The sequence below is a fragment of the Scomber japonicus genome, chromosome 11 (genome assembly GCF_027409825.1).
Source record: "Scomber japonicus isolate fScoJap1 chromosome 11, fScoJap1.pri, whole genome shotgun sequence".
Lineage (NCBI taxonomy): Eukaryota > Metazoa > Chordata > Actinopteri > Scombriformes > Scombridae > Scomber > Scomber japonicus.
Window position 1 is genome coordinate 7,152,396 of NC_070588.1, and position 23,110 is coordinate 7,175,505.

Consider the following 23,110-nt stretch of genomic DNA (forward strand, 5'->3'; position numbering starts at 1 on the left):
ACACACACACACACACACACACTGTTTGCTTGTTTATTCAAAGTTTACTAAATGTGTCGCATGTCAAAAAACTTCCTTGGGTCCTCAGCAGTACACCCGCCAAGTCTGAAGTGATGCTGTTTATATCAATCTGCCCCCGCTGTCTCATAAGTGTCTTAAACTTTTTCAAAGACATTAACACTACAGATGTAATGATGTGACTACATGGGCAGAAGAAAAAGCAGAAGCGATGTTGTTTATCATATCAGATATTTTTATATATTTCTTCATACTTGACTCTGGACTTATTTGGGTCCTAAGAAATACTTCTGCTAGGTTTGTGGTCGATCAGATGATTATTTGTCGAGATACTCAAACGTACATTTGTGTTGTGAAACCGTGATCTACGAAAACATTGACTGCATGACACTGCTGCCTATGTAGGTGTATCAAATGAACTGTCAGAGACTTTAAAGACTAAACTACACCCACAAGCTCATCATAGGCTACCTTGATGGTACATAACCATGTCTTAAAAACAGCTGCTGTATGACTCTCCAAAAGGTTTGCATATAATTCGTAGATTTCAGCTATTCAGTGCAAGTCAGGTCTGGGAGAACAGGGCGATAAACAAAGGACATAAAAATGATCAAGACCCCCCTTGGCATTACCTGCTAGACGTGATCATGTCCACAAAACACAGCCAGACGCTGAGATAAAGCAGGAGATAAATCAGTGGACTGGATCTGATGTCTGTGCCAACCTTCACTTTCTCAGCCAGCAGCAGCACAGGCAGTCAGGACAGGTGCAAAAATTAATAAATAAATCAAAAACTGTTGAGCATTTGTATACCTGCTGGACTGAATGTGGCCTATTTAGACAGGTTTTTAAGTTGTTAAAGAAAAGATATATCTTAAATGACAGAAAAGCTGTGGATTTCATGCTGGTGTATAAAATAAATACATTTATAAACACTTCAAAATAACAATGTGAAAGCAAGTCATGTTAACAGCATCAACAACACAAAGCAATGATGTTCTTTAGACATATTACGAGTTCGTGAGAAACTGAATAATTCACCCTAATGTGAACTCATAAGCAAGGAAATCTTTGTTCAGTCTACGTGTGAAGTTGTCAGCCGCAAATGAAATGTTGCATATCAGATGATATTTCCAACTGATGCAAATGTTTCATCCACAATTGTAGACAAATATGATGAGAAACTGATAAAAAAGCGTATTTTCAAAGGAATCAAATCATTGCATAATGAGACAATCTCAATTCTACCAGGCTGGTCTGAACCTGTTCTCTATGTTATGGTTTAAACTCCCCCCCAGAGGAGCGATTGCACTATTCATCCTCTTATCTTCCTCATCTTCCAATTTCCATTAAAAACAGTTCAAGATATCCGCTGTTTCAAACATCATTTTAATCCTTGTAGAAATGCCTCCATTCAAATATCTGTATGAAATCTTCAGAGATCAACTTTAAAGCTATTCATCAACTTTTCTTTTGCAACAAGAAACTTGGAATAGTTACAGAGGTCCAGAGAGCACACATGAAAGTAGAAAAACACACTGTTCACACACATGAATAGCTCCAGATATTTTTAATATCATGGTTCATGCTCTTGAATGGAAACGTTTGATCTTCATGAGAGGAAAAGCCTTTTATTTTACTTATCAGCTGTGAACCTTTGGCACCATGTGCACAGAAAGCCTGGTAACAAGTGTTGCAGAAATTAAATCTAGAAAGAAGTTGGAGGTTGAGGTATCTGCTGGTGTGTAGACGTCACATAGCATGTTGGAGGTCAGGAAATGGGCTGATGGGAGACTAGATGCAGCCTTTTCAGTGCCTCACAAAGAAATGGACAGTGCATGCTAGCCTGTCTGGAAGCATTTGTGACAGAACAATTTACTATCTATTTTAAAGTCTTTCCATTTTGCAGGAGCCCTCATTATCTGCCAGCTAGCAAAGCTAACCTCCAGATTGTGTATTTTTCCACTATAATTTACTTTTTCCGACATACCATCACAATAAATGCACAGGCGCGTGCAAAACTACAGCCAAAGTATCTGCTGATGTGCATAGAAACTATACACCACTTAAAATGAAAGGAATGGAGCTGCATTTCCATATTACGCAATCTAAGGGGAGTCTAATATGAGGTGAGGAGGGAGTATTTGCCCTCTCTGATTACCATCCTTAGCTCCTAAAATAGAAGATCTAATGGGAAAAAGTGAATTATGACACCCAAATATCATTAAAGCCCAGCGCACCACCTGGGCCACGGACACTTCCCTCAACACTGTCCAAGGCTTCTCCAGGTCCGCAGAGAGGGACAGATGGTGGTAAACACATCAAGCTGTTTTGTAAACTGCAGTCCCAAACATCCCCTCCTCTGCATTTGGGGAGGGTCACCTTAAGACCGGGTATATACAGATGCGTGGGCAAAAGCGGCCTGCGGCGTCTTGCCATGCAATCTCTATATAAACTCGTGGCGGCCGGACTTCAACGCACCGCTGCTGTTCTTCAATGTGTTCCTGGTGTAAGACTCTGTACTGTTGCACAATTCCCTCCACTGTCTAACACTTAGAGCAGATGCAGGCCAGGATGAGTATGTTGCTATGTTTGTTGCACATGTAGTTGTAATGTTTGTTGTGCTCTGCTTGGATTTTGTTGTAATTCAAAGCTTTATGAATAATTTGATGCTTTGGCTGCTTTATTGCAGCTAATGTTAGTCAAACAGTCTTTGAAGTTGCACATTACACCTAAAAACATGAATCATACACATAACTCAGATTTGTTTTTTTTTGTTTTTTTGTTTGTTTTTCACAGAGAGGTTTTGGTGTGCAGACTTTATAGTCCTGCCAAAATGATGATTTGCAACTGAAACTGAGAAGATTGTTCCAATCCTCCAATTCAGATGTGAAGGATTCACCGTACAGTTTTTGTACAAGATTTACAGAATGAGTTTTTCTGGCATAAGAAATACAGACAGAAGAAAAAATAAACCGTGTAAATCTTTGTGAACATAAAAAGAAAACAGTAACAGTGAGTTCTCTTTGCCTTGGCTTGTTGAGAAATACTTTACATTTTTCACAAGTCTGAGAACATAACATTTAAAATGTGTTTCACAGGTATTCAGGTGGTTCAACATTACATTAGCAGAGTAGCAATAGTCAGTCAGTGTCATGATAGAAACAAGTACCTCACTCACTCTGTGTAGTTTAAGCTAGGGCTGCTCGATTTTGGAAAAAATGAGAATCACGATTTTTTTGGTCAAGATTGAAATCACGATTCTTCAAACGATTCTTTTTGAATTTGAAAAATAAAATGCATTTATTTGGCATTTCGGCAAAAAACTTACTATCACAGAGTTTTCAAAATGATTAAACTACACAAAATGTTCAAATAAAAAATAGAAAATGTTCTTCAAATAGAAAATAATGTACAAATAAATATGTATCCAGCTGTTCAATGATGAGCGCAAGCAGGAAACAATATTTCCACTAGTGCTAAAGACTCGCTCCGAAGAGGAACTTGTGGCAGGAATACACAAATATTTCCTGGCCAATTTTGCAAGATGTGGGTACTAGTGTTGTTTTTGGCGACCTATTTTACTTTTAGTTTTAGTCTAGTCTTTGTGTCAAGCGGTCGTTTTAGTTTTTATTAGTTTTAGTCATGTTCATACTCCTTTTAGTCTAGTCAAGTTTTAGTCGACGAAAAGTCTGAGCATTTTAGTCTAGTTTTAGTCAGAATTGTCCCTGACTATTTTAGTCTAGTTTTAGTCAAAGAAAACTGTATTAATCTCTTTTCAGTAATGTTATTCTATCTAACCCCGTCAATATAGTATAAGTACCTAGTGGTAGAGAGATGAAACTGTAACCTCCTGGAGGTGTTATTTTAAGACTTGTTGTCACAAATAACAACAAAAACAATAGTCCAGAGAGGTATTACATAAAAGTGGTCAAGTGACAAACTTAACCTAGAGGGAGAGGTAAATCTGATAATGGAAGACCCCAGTGGCTTCAATATATTAGCTTAACAAAGCCAAAGGGTTCATCTATTAGTGAATTTACCCCTTCTCACGAGTTTACTTAGCCAGGTGCCAAACACACCTCATACTGCGCTCCCGCCTGGACACAACCATATATGGTCAGCACGTGCATATTAATTAGCCATGTGCCCTCTGTGGAGCGGTTACAAAGTGACAACAAAGACGCGAGGGGAGGGCGGGGGGAAAGAAGCGAGATACACGGCGATATTGGGCAATAAATCAGTCAGAAAAAATATCTTGCAGATATCACCTTGTAGCACATTTTGCACATTATGTGGGCCTGTGCCTCGTCGGATTCTTCGAATCCGAAGTGCTGCCATACAAGAGAACTTGTTTTACACTTTTTGTCGAGCAAACGGGGCTGTCCTCCCTCTGCCATCTCGCTCGCGCTGTTATCTGGTTATTAAGATGCTGCTGCTGCAGGTCACCACACACACAAACAGTTCACGGGGCCGCGTTGAATGCTCTGGGGTAGCGGCTGAATTGCGCATGCGCGTCTCTTTCAGAAAATCCCAGACAACGGACAATGCCAAAAGAATCGTTCCAACTCGATTTTATTAATTTGGAGATCGTTTGACACAAGAATCGAAATCGTGATCAAAATTCAATTAATTGCACAGCCCTAGTTTAAGCTAAATCAGCATTAGCTATTTTTGCTCACCTTTTTTCCTGTTGAAGGCGCGGTTCATAGTGGAAAATGTGTGTCTCCGAGGTCCCTCCTGTGTATCTGCCAATATTCCACCTGGAAAAGCAGCGGGGAGAAGTCAGTTAAAAATGGCTTTGACCTCGAGCCTTCATTAAAAAGTAGAGAGACGAAAAAAACAAACAGGCTGAAGTTTTTTTGTTGTTGTTTCTCCCTCTGAGAATGAGACAATGTTTCACTGTCAGACCATACTGCAATTAAAATGCCTCGTCCTTCTACATTTGTTTACCACTGGACCTCATCATCTGCATTATCATCAGCCTTTATTTTCCTAACCTTGTGATGTCCATAATAAAGTACCACACTGTACTGCAGTCTTCTGAGTTAAACATGACTTCTTATCTTTCCAAAAGAACAAGGGCCAGTGTTTTTTATCCAAGCACTACTTTAGCTGTATGCCAAAACACTAGACACAAACATTTACAAGACTTTGAAACTAAAACCTGATGAATACAGTTTAGTCCTCATAGGCGATGCCAGCATTGAACTCTGTGTGTAATAAAATTATCTAACATAAAACAACATTAGTATAATTGCACCACAGTCTGCATAAAATAAGAGATAATTGTGGGTTGTGGTCAAAGACTTTTTCTTCTTCTTCTGTTTTCTTTGAAATGACTGTAGCGATGTTCCTTGAATATGCCCTCACACAGCCATTGGTGAAGCACGCAGGCGCTGTGCTACATTACAAAATTGTAATTTATTCCGCAAATGTAAAACGTCCACCTCCACAGCGTCTCCAAAAGGTGACACTTCGCTTTGACTGCTTTTCAGGCCTTTGCATCAATTCCCCAAGATAGCTCAGCAATCTAGAGGACTGCAAGGACAAAGTGTGCAGGACTAGGTAGCTGTCAGCCTGCTCCACAATCAATATTCTTAAACTCTTTTACTGTGGGAGAATATGCAAAGTCTGGTGCATAACAGCTTTCAATCCTTGCTTTTACAAACAAATCAGCTTCATGCCCAAGAAGAAATTAATTAAATATTTTCTAACTCTGGCATTTCACATGTATCAAGGGAAGCCTGAGCTATTAAAAGTTTTTAGTGAATGGAAAAACAAATCCTGTTCATATCCAGGATTGGACTCAAACTGCCAGCGTATTATACTCTCTAACTAACTGATACATGGATTTTCTACTAGAGCCAATGGAGGGATGTAGGTAGTCACAAAGAAGAGTATTTAGTAGAAAAGCATCAGTAATATTTCAATTTACATCCACTGCACCAACCTTTAGTTAGTGGTATTACGTTTTAAAGGACCATTGTGTAAGATTTAGTGGCTTCTAGCAGTGATGTTGTAGATGGCAAGAATCTGAACAACCCTCACCTTACCCTCCTTCTAAGCATGTAGGACAATGCTTGGTTTGGGGGCTTCATAGAACAGGACCCACTCCCTATGTAGATATACACACTGGTCCTTTAAACTTAATTATTTGCAAAATTGAGAAATTCAATTCTAGTATGCTGGTAGAGTTTAAATCAAAAGTTTCAGATATAGAAATATCAAATACAAATTGAGCACAACACTGGCAGCAACATGATGTTCCATCAATTAATGCAAAGCAATGTCCAAAAAGAATGAAAATGCGTCAGACTGCACTTCACAGTTCACACTCTGGCTCACCTCAAAAAGTATTACCTTTGTGTTTGTTTCATCACATGTCACTGCAAACAAACTCCTGGAACATTTATTCTGTGGATTGCCAATCTATGATGCACAAAAACCAATTATGAGCTTGACATAAATGATGCCATTTAGAAAATAGGCTTTATCAAGCAATATTCCTAGGAGCCGAGAAATTGGGTAAAAACTGATATCTGAATATTTGAAAACCATGTGAGCAATGTGACATGGGAGGTTAAAGGGTCGTTAGCTATGGCTGAATATCAGTGAGGTGCCACTAAAAAATTATGGAGTCAGGCTATTGACTCAAATATCTTTTTTATTGCAGGGAGGAACCGGTAGCAAACAAACCATCCATGACAAAGATGCATCTATAAAATAGCTCCAATTATTTCTAAATTTGCATTTAAGAGGCTCGGCAATGATAAGAAACTGTCTCCTTAAAATGAAAAATGAAAAGCCACTAGCTGTGCACTGTACATAATAAGGAAGATAATAATATACTGCATATAACAGAGGGAAGTGAGGTTTGCAGAAACAATGCAGCACAATATATGTGGGTTCTCACTGTAAGGGGATATTTTACTGAAATGGAGGCCCTGCAAAGGGCTGGAGAAAATTTAAATGGAACAAGCTTCAGGGTGGGGACTGGGACATTCCTAAGTCTGCCAAAACAGAAAATCCTTGCTGCTGAAAAAGACAACTAGTGTTCCTTATTTACAAGTCTAGGGCTGCTGTTAAAAGCAGAGAATGGGCAAAAAGGACAAGGACAAAACTATTGTTTACATGTCACTAAAGGCAGACAGTGTGAATTGTGCATATCCGAGCCCCAAACTACTCTGCAATATCTGAACTGCTAAATGAAGACCTTGGCAGTAGTGGCCTTGGTGCTTAGCCTTAGCATTTCAGAGAACCTGCTTTTTCCTTCATCTTCAAAGCTAGTTAGAAATGTTTTTCTGCATTAAGAGATTCAGCTTCTCTTTGATGATTTCTGGTTTTCTGTATGGCAGAATAATGTTTTTTTATATATACAATTTAGAGAGAGAGAGAGGCGTCAAAGTGGGTCTGTTGTGGCAGGAAGTATGGAGGGGATTTGGGCAGCCTTCATTCATCTCCATTATGAACAAAAATGTATTTTTTGAGCCAACAGCAGCACTGTAGGTGTGGTACAGTACACCTGAGAAATGTAACTAAAACAACACCAAAAGATTTAATACAAATAAACTCAATTGGAGCTGTGTTCTGGTGTTTTTTTATTTATTTAAGAAAAGCACAGCAAATCATTTTTGACATCTGGCATGCCCTGAGAAAAATGTGTGACAAAAAAAAGAAAAAGAAAAAAAAGTCTGACTTATTTTATTTTATACAGAATCATTAAAATGCCTTAATTGGCTCTAATCCCAATCCTGTGGATTGGTTTAGGACATCGCTTAAAGTCACTTAAGTCACTATTAAGAGCTTTAAGTTCTTAAAGCAAAGATTGCTCTCATTTCACAAGCACATAGTGAAGGTTTAGTAGCAGAGAGAGAGCCTGACTACCTTTTCTGTTTGTTTGTGACATACTGCGGTGTAACGTATTGCTTCATCTGACACCTGACTGTGATGTCACTCAATTTGATTGACAGCTGCAGTGTTCGGCCTGTTTTAATAGCTTCCTGTCTGGTGATTCAACAGCAGCCCCTGGGGAGATCCGTCGACCCTGGCACACACACACACACACACACACACACACACACACACACACACACACACACACACACACACACACACACACAGATTTAACACTGAGCTGCAAACTTCCGCAGTCTCCCCACTGTGTTTACCAGCTGCAGTGGAAGCATCGGGTCAGGTCTGTTCAATCCCCACCAGAGGAGCGGGTGTATAGGTCCAGACACAAAACTGCACACATTTAGGTGTCTACATGAAATGTCCTTACACTCAGGACCCATACGTAATATGATATATTCACGTGACTGATAATGTAAGCACACACTTTTGCTCCAGAAACACTGAACAAACATGAATGTGTGTAATAACAAAAGGAAAATGAACACACACAAACAAGAAGGGCAGCTCAAACAATGAAATCCTGTTGTACTAACATTTAAAAAAAAAGATCCGGAAATACAAGGGGCCTAATTAACAAAACAAAACAAAAAACCCCATAACATTTAAGTGTGTAACCCCTTAACTATATAAACAACATGTACGCTGAGTTGTTTTTATGAACTCCCAGTAAAAATATAAAAAATATGAGCCAGCAGTTCACTTACTTATAGTATCATCCTCCCAAAAACCACAGCAGAGAGATGCACAGTAAAAATCATGTCCAGTGTTCAACAATTCACCTTCAGTGAGTCAAACTGTTGGAATTTAGCTTGGGAAAGACTCTCTGGAAATCAGCGCAACCTACTTTGACCCTGTCAAGTCCCCTCTCTCTCTCTAAAGCCCAAACAACAATCCACAAGTGAAAATGAAAAGAAATGCAAAAGTTTGGGAAAAAGATTGTGTTTTAAAAAAGGCTTCTATATGAAAAAAAAGAAAACAAAAGAACATGCAACGTCTCATTTTGAAATGCCTCTCAGCCACTCACTAATCTGACCGATACGCACTAAAAAGGCAGCGGGCTTTTAACATGGGATAGAAGCATGCACTGTGGTCCCAACATAATGCCACAGCCGGAAAGAAAATCAACAAAGATCCTTTGTTTTCTTCACTTTGCTCTCACCCCAGCTCAGGAATCTTGCTGGCTAAGTGCAGCACATAAGACATCGCAACTCCAATCTGTTTATGAATTTAGCCTCTGAATTCCTCAGTTGAATCAACCATAGTGTCTTGGTGTCTAATCTAAAAGCCAGACTTGCTCTCTAACACAGCCTGGCGCTTTTTGCTGTTGTATATCAAACGCAGCACCCTGACCCATTCTTTATCAAGTAAATGCACCGCTGCCTTTTACAGAGAGCAGCACACACACACAAACACACACACACACACACACACACAAAAGATCTATGGACAAAAACATGCAAACAACAACAGAGTTGAGATAAAAGCTACTTACTTGCCTTCAAACTAGGGTGGAATAGTGGAAAGGAAGTTCCAACGGATCTTAATAGTTTTCAGCTGTGGGCCAGATGGTGGTACACTAAGGACTGCAGTAAAGAGAGATGATGGGGTTTGCAAACTCAACAAGAAGCGTTTGCCTAGACACATGATACTTGACATTCAAACCCAACTTCCTCCGCCCACAGTTTGTCCAGAAGGATTCTTTTTTTACGTTTGAATGTGCAAAAAAGAGACCCCTTTCGACAGGAACTGTTCCACAGAGATGCACTGTGGCATACCAGACATGACCTATAAAACCCAACATGCCAGAGGTTTCAGTCTGACCCTTCGGTTGCAGTATGTGATTCATCATCACACTATGTGCACTGGCAACAGCCTTAGGTCAACATCTTGACATCAATCAGAACAGCAGTATGGCCAAAACATTATGAAGTAAAAAGTCAGAAAAACCTCTCCAAACAAAACAAAACAAAACAAAAACAAAAAAGTCCTAAAAGCCTCAATATGAAATTATGTCAATGTAATAATACACTTTCCTTTTCCACCACACCACACAAACATTTAGGGTTCAAAAGTGTGTAACCCTGCAGCTCAACGTTTGCTATACTGCTTTAATCTGTTACTTAATTGTCCTTTTTTCACATAGAGGTGAACTGCTTGAACTGCTTGAACTGGCTCAAAGTGAGAAGCAAAGGTCAGAGAACACACAGAAAACACATTGTTGGGACCAACAAACACCTGAAAGTGAAGCTCAATTACTCTTCTGATTGCAGTTCGGGAAAATCATTTCCACATCTAGAACTTCACGAAAATTGTGTTTTTGCTGAGGACTAATCAGGAGTCTACTGTCGGACTTGAAATCCTTCACAGCAGCTTCCTGGATGTCTCAATACACAGCAGCCACTTAAAGAAAGGAGACTGACCACTTCTTGAAACATTTTTTTTTCAAATAGTGAGATGAACAGACTGAGATAAGAAGTTACAAAGGAACAAAATCATAATAAAGGTGAGACTTTAATAAGGAAAGATCAAAAGGGAATACATTAGGGGAGCAGTATAAAGGTGAATTTTAAATATTGGGCTTTAAAAAATGGAGCTATTCCTCCATACATAATGACAGTACTTTTGACCTATATTAACATTGTGAATGTATAGTTGCCAAATGGGTTTTCACAGGAGCTGCTGTAAAAAGTTTGTGTATGTAACTCAGAGAAAAAGTAATTTGGGGAAGTTGTGTTTGGGAAATGATCTTCATCAATAAAAAAAGGTCACTAACATTCCCACAGCCAATTTCCAAAGGTCACTCAATGCAATGGAAGGCATTTCTTGTGCTTGTAATGGTATCTGGTTAGAGATACAGCTTGGTCAGGGCCTTTCGGCGAAGGTGTGTTTTTACTGGCAAACAGACCTCTGGTTTCTGCATGAGAGAGCATTTTAAAACTGGGAGGGCCTCAGAATTTGGGCTTTCTCTGTTCACACTTTATTTTTCTAGGGTTTTTCTGTGCTCTGCTCTATATCATTTCATGTTTGCGTCTTGTATGAACAGCTGTGGTGGGGTAAGAGGGAAGTGGCTGGCCCAGACACTTTCCGGGAAAGTTGAGCCAGCAACACATACACACACACACACACTTACATAAAAAGGGGAAGAAAAGTTTAGGTTAAAATACACAATTACGCAGATGGAGTGGAAAAATTGATGTTCCGTGACAATTTACCCTTTCCACTTATTTGTGTGTTTGTCTGTATACATTAAGTGTCATCACGGTCACAGCTTGTTATTTGTCATTTTTGATTGATTGCCAGGCTTCAAGAGGCTGTGTCTGATCTAATATGAGCCTGTCAGAGAGCAGACGCCAAGGAAAGAGAGTAAATGAACGAACATATGAGAGTGACATGCTGCTGAGGAACTCTTTTGTTGAAACTGTGATGGGTAGTGAACGATTACCTTCGGTTGGTTTAGTTTGTTAACCGATTTGTTAAGCGAAATCATCTCTGTTGGCGAGTATCTACCATAAATTTATATTTACCTCTACGATGGTGCATGAGTGTCAGAGATTTCAAAGACAAGTAAAATGTCAAAGAGATGCATATCATCGTGATTTAAACTTTGCCACAAATAAGTTCTAAACAGCAGAGAAGAAGCTCGACAGACGTAGCAACTCAAATAGATCTAGGTCAACAGTTGAAAACAATACCAGTGACTCATACTTTCAGACTTTGTTTAGAAACTAGGCTATGGCATGATACTTTTTTCCATATTAAATGTTTAGCTGCAACACATACTTGGAGGAAAGTTGGATACTATAGTCGAGAATATCACAAAATTTACATACAGAAGATTAAAACATCTTGCTACCAAGTTTTCCTATATGGTTTACAGATTAGATTTACATAAGTTCAGAGTCCAAAACTTTCACTCCTCGCTTGGGATGTGTGTGTTAGTGGGGGAGTGGGTGGAGAGGCAGGGATGTACATCTCATTGAGAAACATCTCGGTGGATTTTCATTGAGATTTGCAGCCTCCGTATGATTTGTGTTCCGTCTAAGCAGCAATGCAAATGCATGATACCGGTAATATATCTTCAGTTGGCATGGCTAGTGAGCGTCCCTGCACCACTCACTGCACCAAAAATGATGATGGCTATGGACAAAAGTGAGACCAATCATTTCCAAAAGTAAAGTAAAGTAACACACACATCCTAAGCAAGGAGTGAAATGATTGTTATCTAAAATGATCTTTGAAGCCTAATACTGCAGGTAATCCCTGGATAAGTGTTGCTTATCCAGATCATTCTGTCAAACTAGCCTAGGATTTTCAAATCAAAATATAAGAGGCTGAATTTATAAGTAACGTGTACATACGCACTGATTCGGTAGACTCGATGACACATGCAATGCACATAGGTTGATGGCAAGTGCATGAAAACACAATGGATTCCACAACTTGTGCAAACATGATATTGATCAACTGCCATACGAAGACATTGCTCCAAGTCAACTAAATGTTTTATTTCTACATGTACAGATGTATGTGTTGCTACCCTGGAGCAACTGAGGAAGAGAGGAATGAGAATAGGTGGTTGTCATTGATTTGTTGTTATCGACGAAAGCAAATTTGCCCACAAATGAAAGGTAGGGTGTATATTTGTATGCAGTAGTGTGAGAACCTTCACATTTCAAACTTCACATCTATTAGTTTGCTAAGTAAAACATTTAGATGTTTGCTGTTTCCTTGTGTGCACAGTCATTAACGTACATAATATAACACAAACATCACTCACCATGTAATGTGCAAATGCTTGAGATTGTGATGAATAGTTTATTGTTCCCATTTGAGTAACCTGCAGTTTAAGTGTATAATGAGAGGTATGTTGATTTTCTACAGTGCAGGCTTGAATAAAAAAAAACAAAAAAAAACATGTTTAGCCATGTAGCACAAAAACCTGTTTTTTTATACTATTAGGCTCCATAATCTATCAGGCTCCATAAGCAACTAATTGGGCAGGATCAAAAGCCCTACCATGTGAACTGTGCACTTATTAAATGAAGTATCTAAAGCCAAAATAGTCTCTCACAACCCAAAGCTGTTAACTTTGCTGATGTTCCTGCAGAGAAGTAATTAAAAAAATCATCTCTCTTCTGTGTTGAGATTTCAATGCAAAATATGTATTGCTGAAGCATTATACATTACGTGACCCACACACACACACTGTATAATCTTAACTTAATGGACATGATTACAGGCTAGTACAAATGAAGCCCACTTAGTGGTTGGAGACATGTGGGAGTGTTAATATGGAGAGACACTGAATTGGATGGCAATGTTTATATATAGTGCAGACATTTTAGAGAGCTGTATAGGGTTAGGGAAAAAACAATCTGTTTAAAAGCATATAATATGCCCTTGATTTGTAATTCATCAATACTCTTAGTTACAGTAAGGCTGCATTAAAACTACAGGTTTCATACATAATACCTAATCAGAGTAGGATGGTATTGTGATATGACTACGTAGTGCAGTATTTAAGAGTGCTGACGGTATAATTTTCTATACTGTGATAATTGCTTTCTGTTAAAACAACATTACATACAACTTTTTGATGTTGCACTACATGACATCTCATACGCAGCAAGAGTGGAAAGTAAAACATTTTTTTAAGTAAACAGCAGCACACTGGAAGTCACATGACATAACGTGACACTAAAATAGAGAAATAGAAAAAGATGGCTAACGTAACATTAGTGTCTATGATTTAGTGTCAAGGACAAATGCAAATGTGTCTGTTAGGTAATGCTTTGTTTTCAGGATAAGTCAGTCGATATTAACTACCCAATATGTAAGCTTTGTATTGCTGCTGCACAACCTTTGACATTTTCTTTTTAAGTAGTGCTATAACACTGCAGTGCATGTGGAAAGGTTACTCAGGTTAAAAAAACTAAATAATAATTGATACAGCCCGATCATTATTAAAGTATTTGACTTTTACCTTCACTTTTCAGCACCATTGTGGCTGATGTGGTAACACTTTGTGCCATGAACACCACTGGGTCTTCGGTTTGCTGGAGGTTGATGTTAATTCCAGAAGACCCATTCTGAGAGTGGTGAGGGACCACTCAAGGAAAACCCTTACAGGCCAAATTCAACAACATATCAGACCCAGAACATCCATCGTCACTGACGAATGGCATGTCAACAAGGGTCTGTTTTCCCCAGCACAGATATATAGCCAGTAATCTGTCAGCCATAAGATGAACTTTGTTGACCCAGAGGCTCGTGCTCATACTCAGCATATTGAGTTAGCATGGCAGGCTTACAAGTTGGAAATATGACATCATAGAGATAATCACACTCCTGAGTCATGGATGAGTCACCTCAATATGGTCCCCCATTATAATGGCATATAATGGCAGGTAAAATTGTTTTGCAGCCATTATGACCCATATTGTGTATTTTAATGTAACAGTAATGCAGTTTCAGCTTTGTAAATACCTGAAGCCAGTGAAATGTAGACTGTGTTTTAGGTAGCAGTGACAGTGCTGAGAAGGGGTGTATGGGAGGCGATGTTCCAGGATGCTGGGATTCTTGAGGTTTTGTGGACTTAACTCTTCTTTCTTGATAACTTAAGTGACATGTCAACTCTCTGCACAGCGCAACCACCCACCATACTGTTTCAGTCCAGCTGCTTCAAAAGGTAAGATGGTGACAGACAGATGGTTCATCCGATCACCTGCCAAGTATTTTTTTTAAGTACCCCTTTCCCAAATAGTTCCTTTAGACTTCTTGGATAGTCCTGTGTAAAAAACCATCTGGTGCATCAGCTTACCAAAACACTTCATGTTAGGTTTATGATGGTATTACACCTGCAGCTGACACTGACACACAACATTAAAGGACATCAATATGGCTGCATCCAAAACTCCATACTAATATGCTATTTAGTATGCTACAACAGTATGTGAGATTTTTTAGCTTGTTAAACCTTAATATGAAACCAATATTTTTTTGAGAAGTGTATAATATTTCTAATAGTTCAGTTTAGCCAATAGAGGTGAGGTTGGCATGAGTTGCCATGGTTGCGGCAAAGATGTTCTAAGGAAGTGACATGATAATTACAGCTCAGTGTGCCTAAAAATATACATACTACTGTTTATTAAACAAAAATGTATTGAATGACAGTACACATATTGGGTATGTAGTGCATAGTATGTGATTTCAGCGTATGAAATGACAAAATTGTACCACTGTACTTGAGGTCCAGGGACATGTCCATGGCATTGTTAAAAAAGCATTTGACAATGTAATAAAACTTAATGATATCTTTATGACAAGTCCAAATTGCATTACTGTAATTGAGGTCAAGGACACAATTCATGACACTGTTAGAAAAGCATTTGACAGTATAATAACACTTAATGACAATTTAATGACTAGTCCAAATTCTAACACTGTAGTTGAGGTCAAGGGAATATTTCATGATACAATTATAACAGTCTCATGACAGCCAATGTCAAAACCAATTACAACAGTTTAATATAATGGTAACACATGGAGCTAAATATTTTCTTTAGGTTCATGTCAAGTTGTCATAACAAAGACATTTCAAACAATGCTAACTTTGCATTAAGAATGACATAATTGACCGAATGATATTTAGTGACAACAGTAATTAAAAAGCGAAGAAGAGAGTCATAAAGGTCATGACAGTGTCATATCAGTGTTAGCCACTGGGATATCTGTCCTAAATTGTATGACAGAAACTCCAATAGTTCTTGAGATAATTCAGTCAGTAGTCAGTATATAAAAACATTGATGCCTGCAGTAAACTAGGTTTTGATGTAAAAGTAACAAGGGACAAATTAATGTGGGGACATGAAAAAATAGAATATGTTGCCAAAAGTAGATTATTTAGTAGTATGTCAATGTCAAAGTATTGCTGTTAATGCCCAATGCCCAAGAAACTGTAAAAAGTAATGCTGTCTAGAAAAGTACAGGACATTAAGTAGCATAAACAGAATGACTGTCCAATCATTTGGGAAGACCGGGCATATTTTCAAATGTTAACAACTGTGTCAACTATGCAGCTGGGATTTCCTATTCATTAAGTTCATCCATTCCCCTGGGCAACAGTGATGGGAAAATATTGTGAGTGCAATCTACTGTCACAATTGCCCTCAGGCTCTATTAAAGTATATAAGTGTACTAAATTTACAGCTGTGAATTTACATTCATTGGAGTCAACTAACCCTATCTGCCTGCTGTTAAAAGCTGTAAGGGGAAATGATGTACTACAGGCATTACATTTCCATAATTACTTAATGTGACCTCTCCAATTGTTTTTAAATGGTATTTACAATAACTGTAGAAAGAAACAACAGCTATAAACATTGGGTTATCCTGAGTTTTGTTAAGGCTGCAACTATTGATCATTTTTTTGATTCATTGATCATCTAAAATATAAGAAACAAGTGAAAAATCCATCACAGTTTCCATTAGCAACACACAAACAATAAAACACTCAGTTATCAGGATTTTGGAGATTGTTTGCCATTTTTACTAGAAAATGTAATAAAACACATTATTATTTAATGATGAAAATCGTGGCTCTTTATTTTCAGTTTCAATTGATTAATAATTTAATAAAGCTATGGATTCTTTCTTCTTCTAGTTCCACTTGTAAATGAAGCAGCAAGCAGTACAGCATTGTGTTGAAGGCACAGCGGGTCCTTTAAGCTATTTGATGACTCCAAAAAACTTTAACTATTGAGGTGACCCAAAGAACCTCCAAATTCTCTATTTAAATACAAAGTTAATAAACTGTTTCGACAAGCCATTAAGCTTTTAATTGCTACCTCAGCAACCAGAATGAAGGCCGGACTAATTTGCTGGTTCAATCAAGCTGGTTCAACCTACCCCAATGTCTACAACAGCCAGTATATAATGCAGTCTTTCTTATAGAAGTGTGTAGCAGGACAGTAGAGCAGCAGCAGCTTCTGTCCTCTGTCAGTGTCTACTTAAAATTCTTTCAGGCACAGTATTGATTTAAGGTAACCCTCGTTTTGACAACATTCAGAGCCTGAGAGGGTTCACTGTTATGTGAAAGAAAAGATACTTTAAGCATAAAAATATGCAGCATTTGTAATGATTAACCCTCCTGTTGTCCTCGAGAAAGGAAAGAAGGAAGGAAGGAGGGAGGAAAGAAGGAAGGAAGGTAGGAGGGAGAAAGGAAAAGAGGAAGGGAGGAAGGATGAAAGAAGGACAGAGGAAAGAAGGAAGGGAGGAAGGTAGGGAGAGGAAAGAAAGGGAGAAGGAGGGAGGGAGAAAAGGAGGAAGGAAGGAAGGAAGGTAGGAAGGAAGGTAACAAAGAGGGAGGGAGGAAGGAAAGAAAGAGGAAGGAAGGAAGGAAGGAAGGAAGGAAGGAAGGAAGTCAAAACAGACTGGGTCAATTTGACCCGGGAGGACGACATGAAGGTTAATACAGAAGCATAACATTTTTCTAACAGTATTGATTTAAGGTAACCCCTGTTTTGACAACATTCAGAGCCTGAGACTGTTCACTGTTACGTGAAAGAAAAGATACTTTAAGCATAAAAATATGCAGCATTTGTAATGATTAATACAGAAGCGTGACTTTTCTAACAGAAAAGACAAATATGGCTGTAATGAATGGCTTTAACACTGAAGCCCTACAGTATCCAAAGTCTAGGTCACTTTTGTTGTCACATTAAATAAGAACATGTCCAAACACTGGTTTAGGATAAAAAATGACCAAGCAAATGAGTATAAAAACCATTCACTCAATTAAAATCTACAAAGTTTAATGCAAAAAACAAACCAAAGCACACATAGCTTAGGAAATAAATGACAAACACGTGACTTTGCATGCTTACACAACAAGCACACAATCGGTGGAGAGCTGCATTTATCTGAGTGCCTCTCTGCCCTTCAGTTTATCCTCTATGTTATCCATTAATAAGTTTAACTGACAGAGGGATAAATGGATGTTTATAAAAACTGTGCTTATACAAAAGGGACTCTCAACCTCCTTCCACAATACACAAGCACAGACTCAGAGTTCATCGCATGAAAGGGATCAGATAAAATTATAATGGCCTGACAAATAGTCCCTCCATTATAAGTCAATAGGAATGTCTGTCTTGAGCATTTAGTTGTTGGCAAGCAAAGGCAAACATCGTATTGCATTAACATTCGTTTAAAAAAAAAGGAACACATCACACCAAAAATCAATTTGCCTTTACACCCTACAACAGGAAAACTCAATAGGTCATGAACTGGCCTTTTTTTGCTGATTCTACACTAGGAAGCTAATTAAAACAGACAAGCCATGCAATATTATGATGTACAAGGTGAAAGCAGGAGGGTGTCTACTGCTAATGTTCCTTGTGTCACTGCAGAGCTACAGACTTGCTCCAGACAGCACAAAAGGTCATGTTATGTCTTCTGTTATGCTGTACCATTGATATGAGTAAACTAACTTTTTTTTTTCTTTTTCTTTCCACTGTTTTCTCATTTCTTTTTCTGTCTATTTGCAGCAGGAATGGTAACAGAGATTCTTCACCACAGAGGTATGAGGCACATTGGGACACAACAGCACTAAATTAGGGAATTGTAATACCTCTGGATCTGAACTGATCTACCCTTTGTCATTAGTTACATGAATCATATAGCAGATATACCCCGATTAACAGTGTTTTCTCAAAGAAGATGCAATTTAATTTATTTTCTTTTTTTCTAAACAAAGACGATGTATCAGTTGACAATGTGTAATGTGAAAGGTGTTACTCAGAATCTGTAGTTCTGCAGTTAATTAACATTTTTCATCTCATCGTTTTAATTTTCAGATCCGCAGAAGCTCTAATAAACCCACAGTACAGTATATGACCCTACCAACACAAGACAGCAGACTGAAAAAGTTAGTGACTGTCGACGAAAAGGAGAGTAAAAGTTAGACTTGGAATCATCAGGTGGTCAGAACACGACATGGTTGCTAGGGGACAGCAGAGGGCAGCAGAGCGCTTAGCGTAGCTGGGCTGGCTGTAGCTCTTGTAAGTTCGTAATTTTGGCAAGACTATCTTGTTGTGAGTGTAGGTGATGGCGGACATTTTTCTTTAGCATAGACTCCCGGTCCGTGAGTCTTATCTTTACAGCTCTCTGTGTATTCTATTTATAAAACGTGTGCTACTTGCATTTGAGGTCATTCATATAAATATGTTTTATTGTATGCTTTTTTAATGCAATCTGTTCATTTTTGATGAATGGAAACTAAAGAAATGAGTGAATGTAAAACACAAGATCGGAAGCAAGTTTCCTCTGTTTCATTATTTCTGCTGTTTTACAGGTCAGTTATCTATTCGCATGGCACACATTGAAGGGCCTGTTACACATAATAATGACACATTTTTCTATTGAGGTTTCATTATTTGGGCAGTTTTGTTTAACGGTGTATTGACATTGCTACCAAAAATGTAATCTTATTATTTCAAGCAGGAGTGTTGCATTTCAATACAAACAGTGAAGGCTTTTCTTGCAATAAAATTTACTGCAGCCTTAGGGAAAAATTTCAACTGTGTCCAGGTTTGTGATGGATGGATGGAAAGACAGAGGTAGATTGATCGATTGATGATTTTATGAATCCCCATAAGGAACTTAAATGATCATAGTAGCAAGATACATTAAATTACAGATGGCAACAGTTATATAAAGACAACAGCTATGATAAGTAAGCAGAAAGAATGGATAAGTAGGGATACTGATGAATAGTGTGGTTAAAAGTAAGGTACGAGATGAAGGCACAGTGCTAGAGATGAATAACATCTGGATACAGTCATATATTCCTCTTGGCATTTGTTATTATTTTTCCAACAAGAAAGAAAACCCACGTGTTTTTGTAGTCAAAGAAACCTCAATACAAGGTTTTTTTTCTTTTTTTTTCTTGGAATCTTAATCCAGCAGATAGGTCTTTTGAATTCACATCATCTTTTCTTCAGATCCTCCTACATTTCACCCAAGTCAATAGAACAGAAACTTGGAGGCATGTCAAATGGTTCAAGGTCTCTGCAGGTTGTGCTGAGCTTTAAAGGTGGAAATATGTTGTTACAACTGACAGCATGGGTCTAAAATTCAGGAATTGGCTCAGGGGATAAGGGATTACATTTAGCTAGACAGTTTATAGATAAGCCAACTCACAGAATTACTATTAATTAGATCAATTGATCAATTAAATTGCACATCTCTCTAAATTACATAACAATTGGACAAGTTATGATATACAATCTTAAAAGGTGTATTTTTTAATCTTTTCTTATGGCGCCCCCTTTAAGCTGATAAGCTTATCTTTTAAATAGTGAACCTGAGTGTAAAGATTTTTCATCCCTCGAGGTTTTGTCAAAATCAGACAAGCAGTGACTAACGTTTTACTCAACATAGAGATGTGCTATATGTGGATAGCCACAGTTTTATCTTACAGTGTGTGTATATGGACAGAATGCAGACACATGCCTGGCATTCTCACACATATTCCTTTGACATTTTCAAATACCTTTAAATATGTATAAAAGGATATTTTAGGAGTTAAGCTGTACCACACCTACGCCAGGAGGAGGAAGGGTGCCACTGGTGGTTCTGTTCTGTTTGCACTACAATAACAATGCCAGAAGATCTCATCAGGGAGCAGCAATAGTCATAGAAAATTATATGGTAATTAATAATTTATGCTTTTCTGTGCAAGGAAGCTGTCGAGAGGTGAATTAATTACATCAAACACCCCTTGTTCATCCCACTGCATTATCTAACTGTGTTAAGTTGATGGACTGAACAGAGGAGGCAGACTGCACACACAATCAGGTAGCTTGTGTTAAAGAATTTGCAACTCTAGCCTGATATATAATTGCCAAATTACCATCATCATATATTCCTGTTATTCAGGTAAATGTCTTAAAATCTGCACAGACATGCACTAAAACCTGATGAACTAAAATCTGATGTTTTATAGAAAAGAAGGGAGAACATTCTGCATAAGGACTACCTGGACTCAGACACTACTTCTCAGACTCAGCAAATATCTTATCAAAACCTTTTTTCATTATCACAGAGCAAGCAACAGACTTCAGGTATCAGGTTTCTAATTGTCAGCTGACCTTCAGTATCTCTCGTTTACATCTGTAACATCTAAAATATAAAGTCTGTTCTCTGGTTAGTGTGTCTCTGTTGCTAGTGTCTATATTCAGTCAATTTAAGATTCTCCCAGATACATTTTGGTTCCTATTGGGATGTCACTGATGCATTGATTATTGGTTAATTCCCATTAATAATGTAGCTGTTTGAAAGCATATTAACCAATAATGCAGAAGGCGAGAGATATTTGGTTTAACTGTGAGAAAACATTTAGCTGTAGTTGGCTGTTGTGCCACTAGGTGGAGCCTCTTAGTGTTTAATACGGTTGGGTTACAGGTGTGTTTGGTGACCACCCTGAAGGGCCGCACTTTTTTGTAAATCAAACAAACCTCCCTGCTGTAGAAGGAAGATAAAAGTGGCAGCGTGCCTCGGTCTGTGTCGTGTTGATGAACAATGAAGTAGGTAATAAACTGAGGCTCATGCTAACACTAAACTAGCATCTTGAACAGAAGCAGCTGCTCAGTTAATGCAGCCTGAGAGCTCAGTGTCACACAGCAGGACTCTGGTTGTATACACTTCCAACAAAATCAACACAAAAGTGACGAACTGTATAAGTGACACTCCCCTGCTTTGAGTATGAATGCGTTTTAGCAGTGGCAGTAAATGGGTTGATGAAGTTGGAGCGACAGTATTGTTCGCCCCCGGGACATCCGTCCAGCTGAGCAGCTGTTTCCAGCAGCTGCACTTACAGTGAAAAACACACATCACTCCATCATGTAGATCAGATATAAAGATGATTTTATATGAAATCACTCAGATTGAAGTACACTGTGGGGAGATTGGGATAACGTTATATTCATTCAAAAAGGTTACAGATAATTTACTATTGAAGCCTATAGCAATTTAGATTAATTGTTAATTAATTGTTTCATCTGCCCAACAAATGTAGTCTGATTTAATTAATGTCCTCCAATGAAGCCGGGAGAAACACAGCTGTTTGCTCTGTTTAATACTTTGGATTTTGTCATCATTAGTTTGTTTTATTTAGTTTATCATTCACTTGGTGTTTATTCAATCTGTTCTTTTTCCTCTCATTGCTGCCTGCTCTGACTTTGCATTGCGCAAAGGTAACTTTTGGTTGAAATGGTTTTATAATCAAAAAAATGTCCAATGTATCTCATAAATTATTATTAATAAATCAATAATCAATTGTTAAGGCAGCCAACTATCGGTTAAAAAAATTGCATCGCTAATTCATGTCATATCAGCATTTTAATCTGACCAATTTAATAGTTTTGAATCCCAATAGACTATAGCTATTAATTAAATGTGTCAGGTACATATAATTAAAATGTATGCCCATCTCATTTCCAGGGTGTAGGTTACAGGTAGCAGGTGAACATTAATTAGACTGCCACTACTAACTGTGTTTATGCTTTTCCACATGAGATGATTATGCATCTTTGAGTTGAGTTATATTCACCTTTAGTTACTTGCAAATGAAAATGAAACCTACTGAGAATTTGAAAGGATTCAGAGTCCATGAAAAGATTCAAAACTGGATTCTAATTTGGTAAAATACAATTAAAACTTGCCTCTAATTCTGCCACATCGTGATGAAAACAGTTGTTAATAAGTTTTATGAGGCTGGAAACTTATGGAGGGAGGAAACAGTGAGCAGTAAACACAATTATAATGAAACCAATTTAGCAGTTAGCAGCGGCTCAGCTGTGCAGCCCACACACAGAAGGCACAAACAAGTGAAAGACTCCACTTTCAGATTGTCTTGAGGACATATTTAACACAACCTGGTGCCGTTGAGATTGAGAATTCAAAAAGTCATAAACACATTGCTTTAGATGTGCCTGTGGTAATCCATGGGGGAAACAAAAAGCTGTGACAAATATGTTTGTTGTTTGCAGATACAGTGCAGTGGGGTTGTGGTAAGCTTAAACACATATTGGTAGCAATATCACACCGTCACCTGCAATGTTTGCGACTGTGACTCCGTAATATTCTCTCGTAAATGATAGATCTCTTCGGGATA

General features: G+C 38.1%; 1 protein-coding gene across 4 annotated transcripts in view; it reads right to left on the reverse strand.

Moving 5' to 3' along the window:
• Positions 1–23,110, reverse strand: part of gulp1a (GULP PTB domain containing engulfment adaptor 1a) — an 88,762-nt gene that overhangs the window by 23,344 nt on the left and 42,308 nt on the right. For 2 of the 4 annotated variants that reach the window (XM_053329262.1, XM_053329265.1), the window contains exon 3: positions 4,701–4,781. In XM_053329262.1, coding sequence (XP_053185237.1) covers positions 4,701–4,728 — 28 coding nt within the window. In that variant the 5' untranslated portion in view covers positions 4,729–4,781. Of the gene's footprint in view, positions 1–4,700; positions 4,782–9,427; positions 9,438–23,110 lie in introns of those variants that run through there. The other 2 variants (XM_053329263.1, XM_053329264.1) reach the window with 2 other exon arrangements.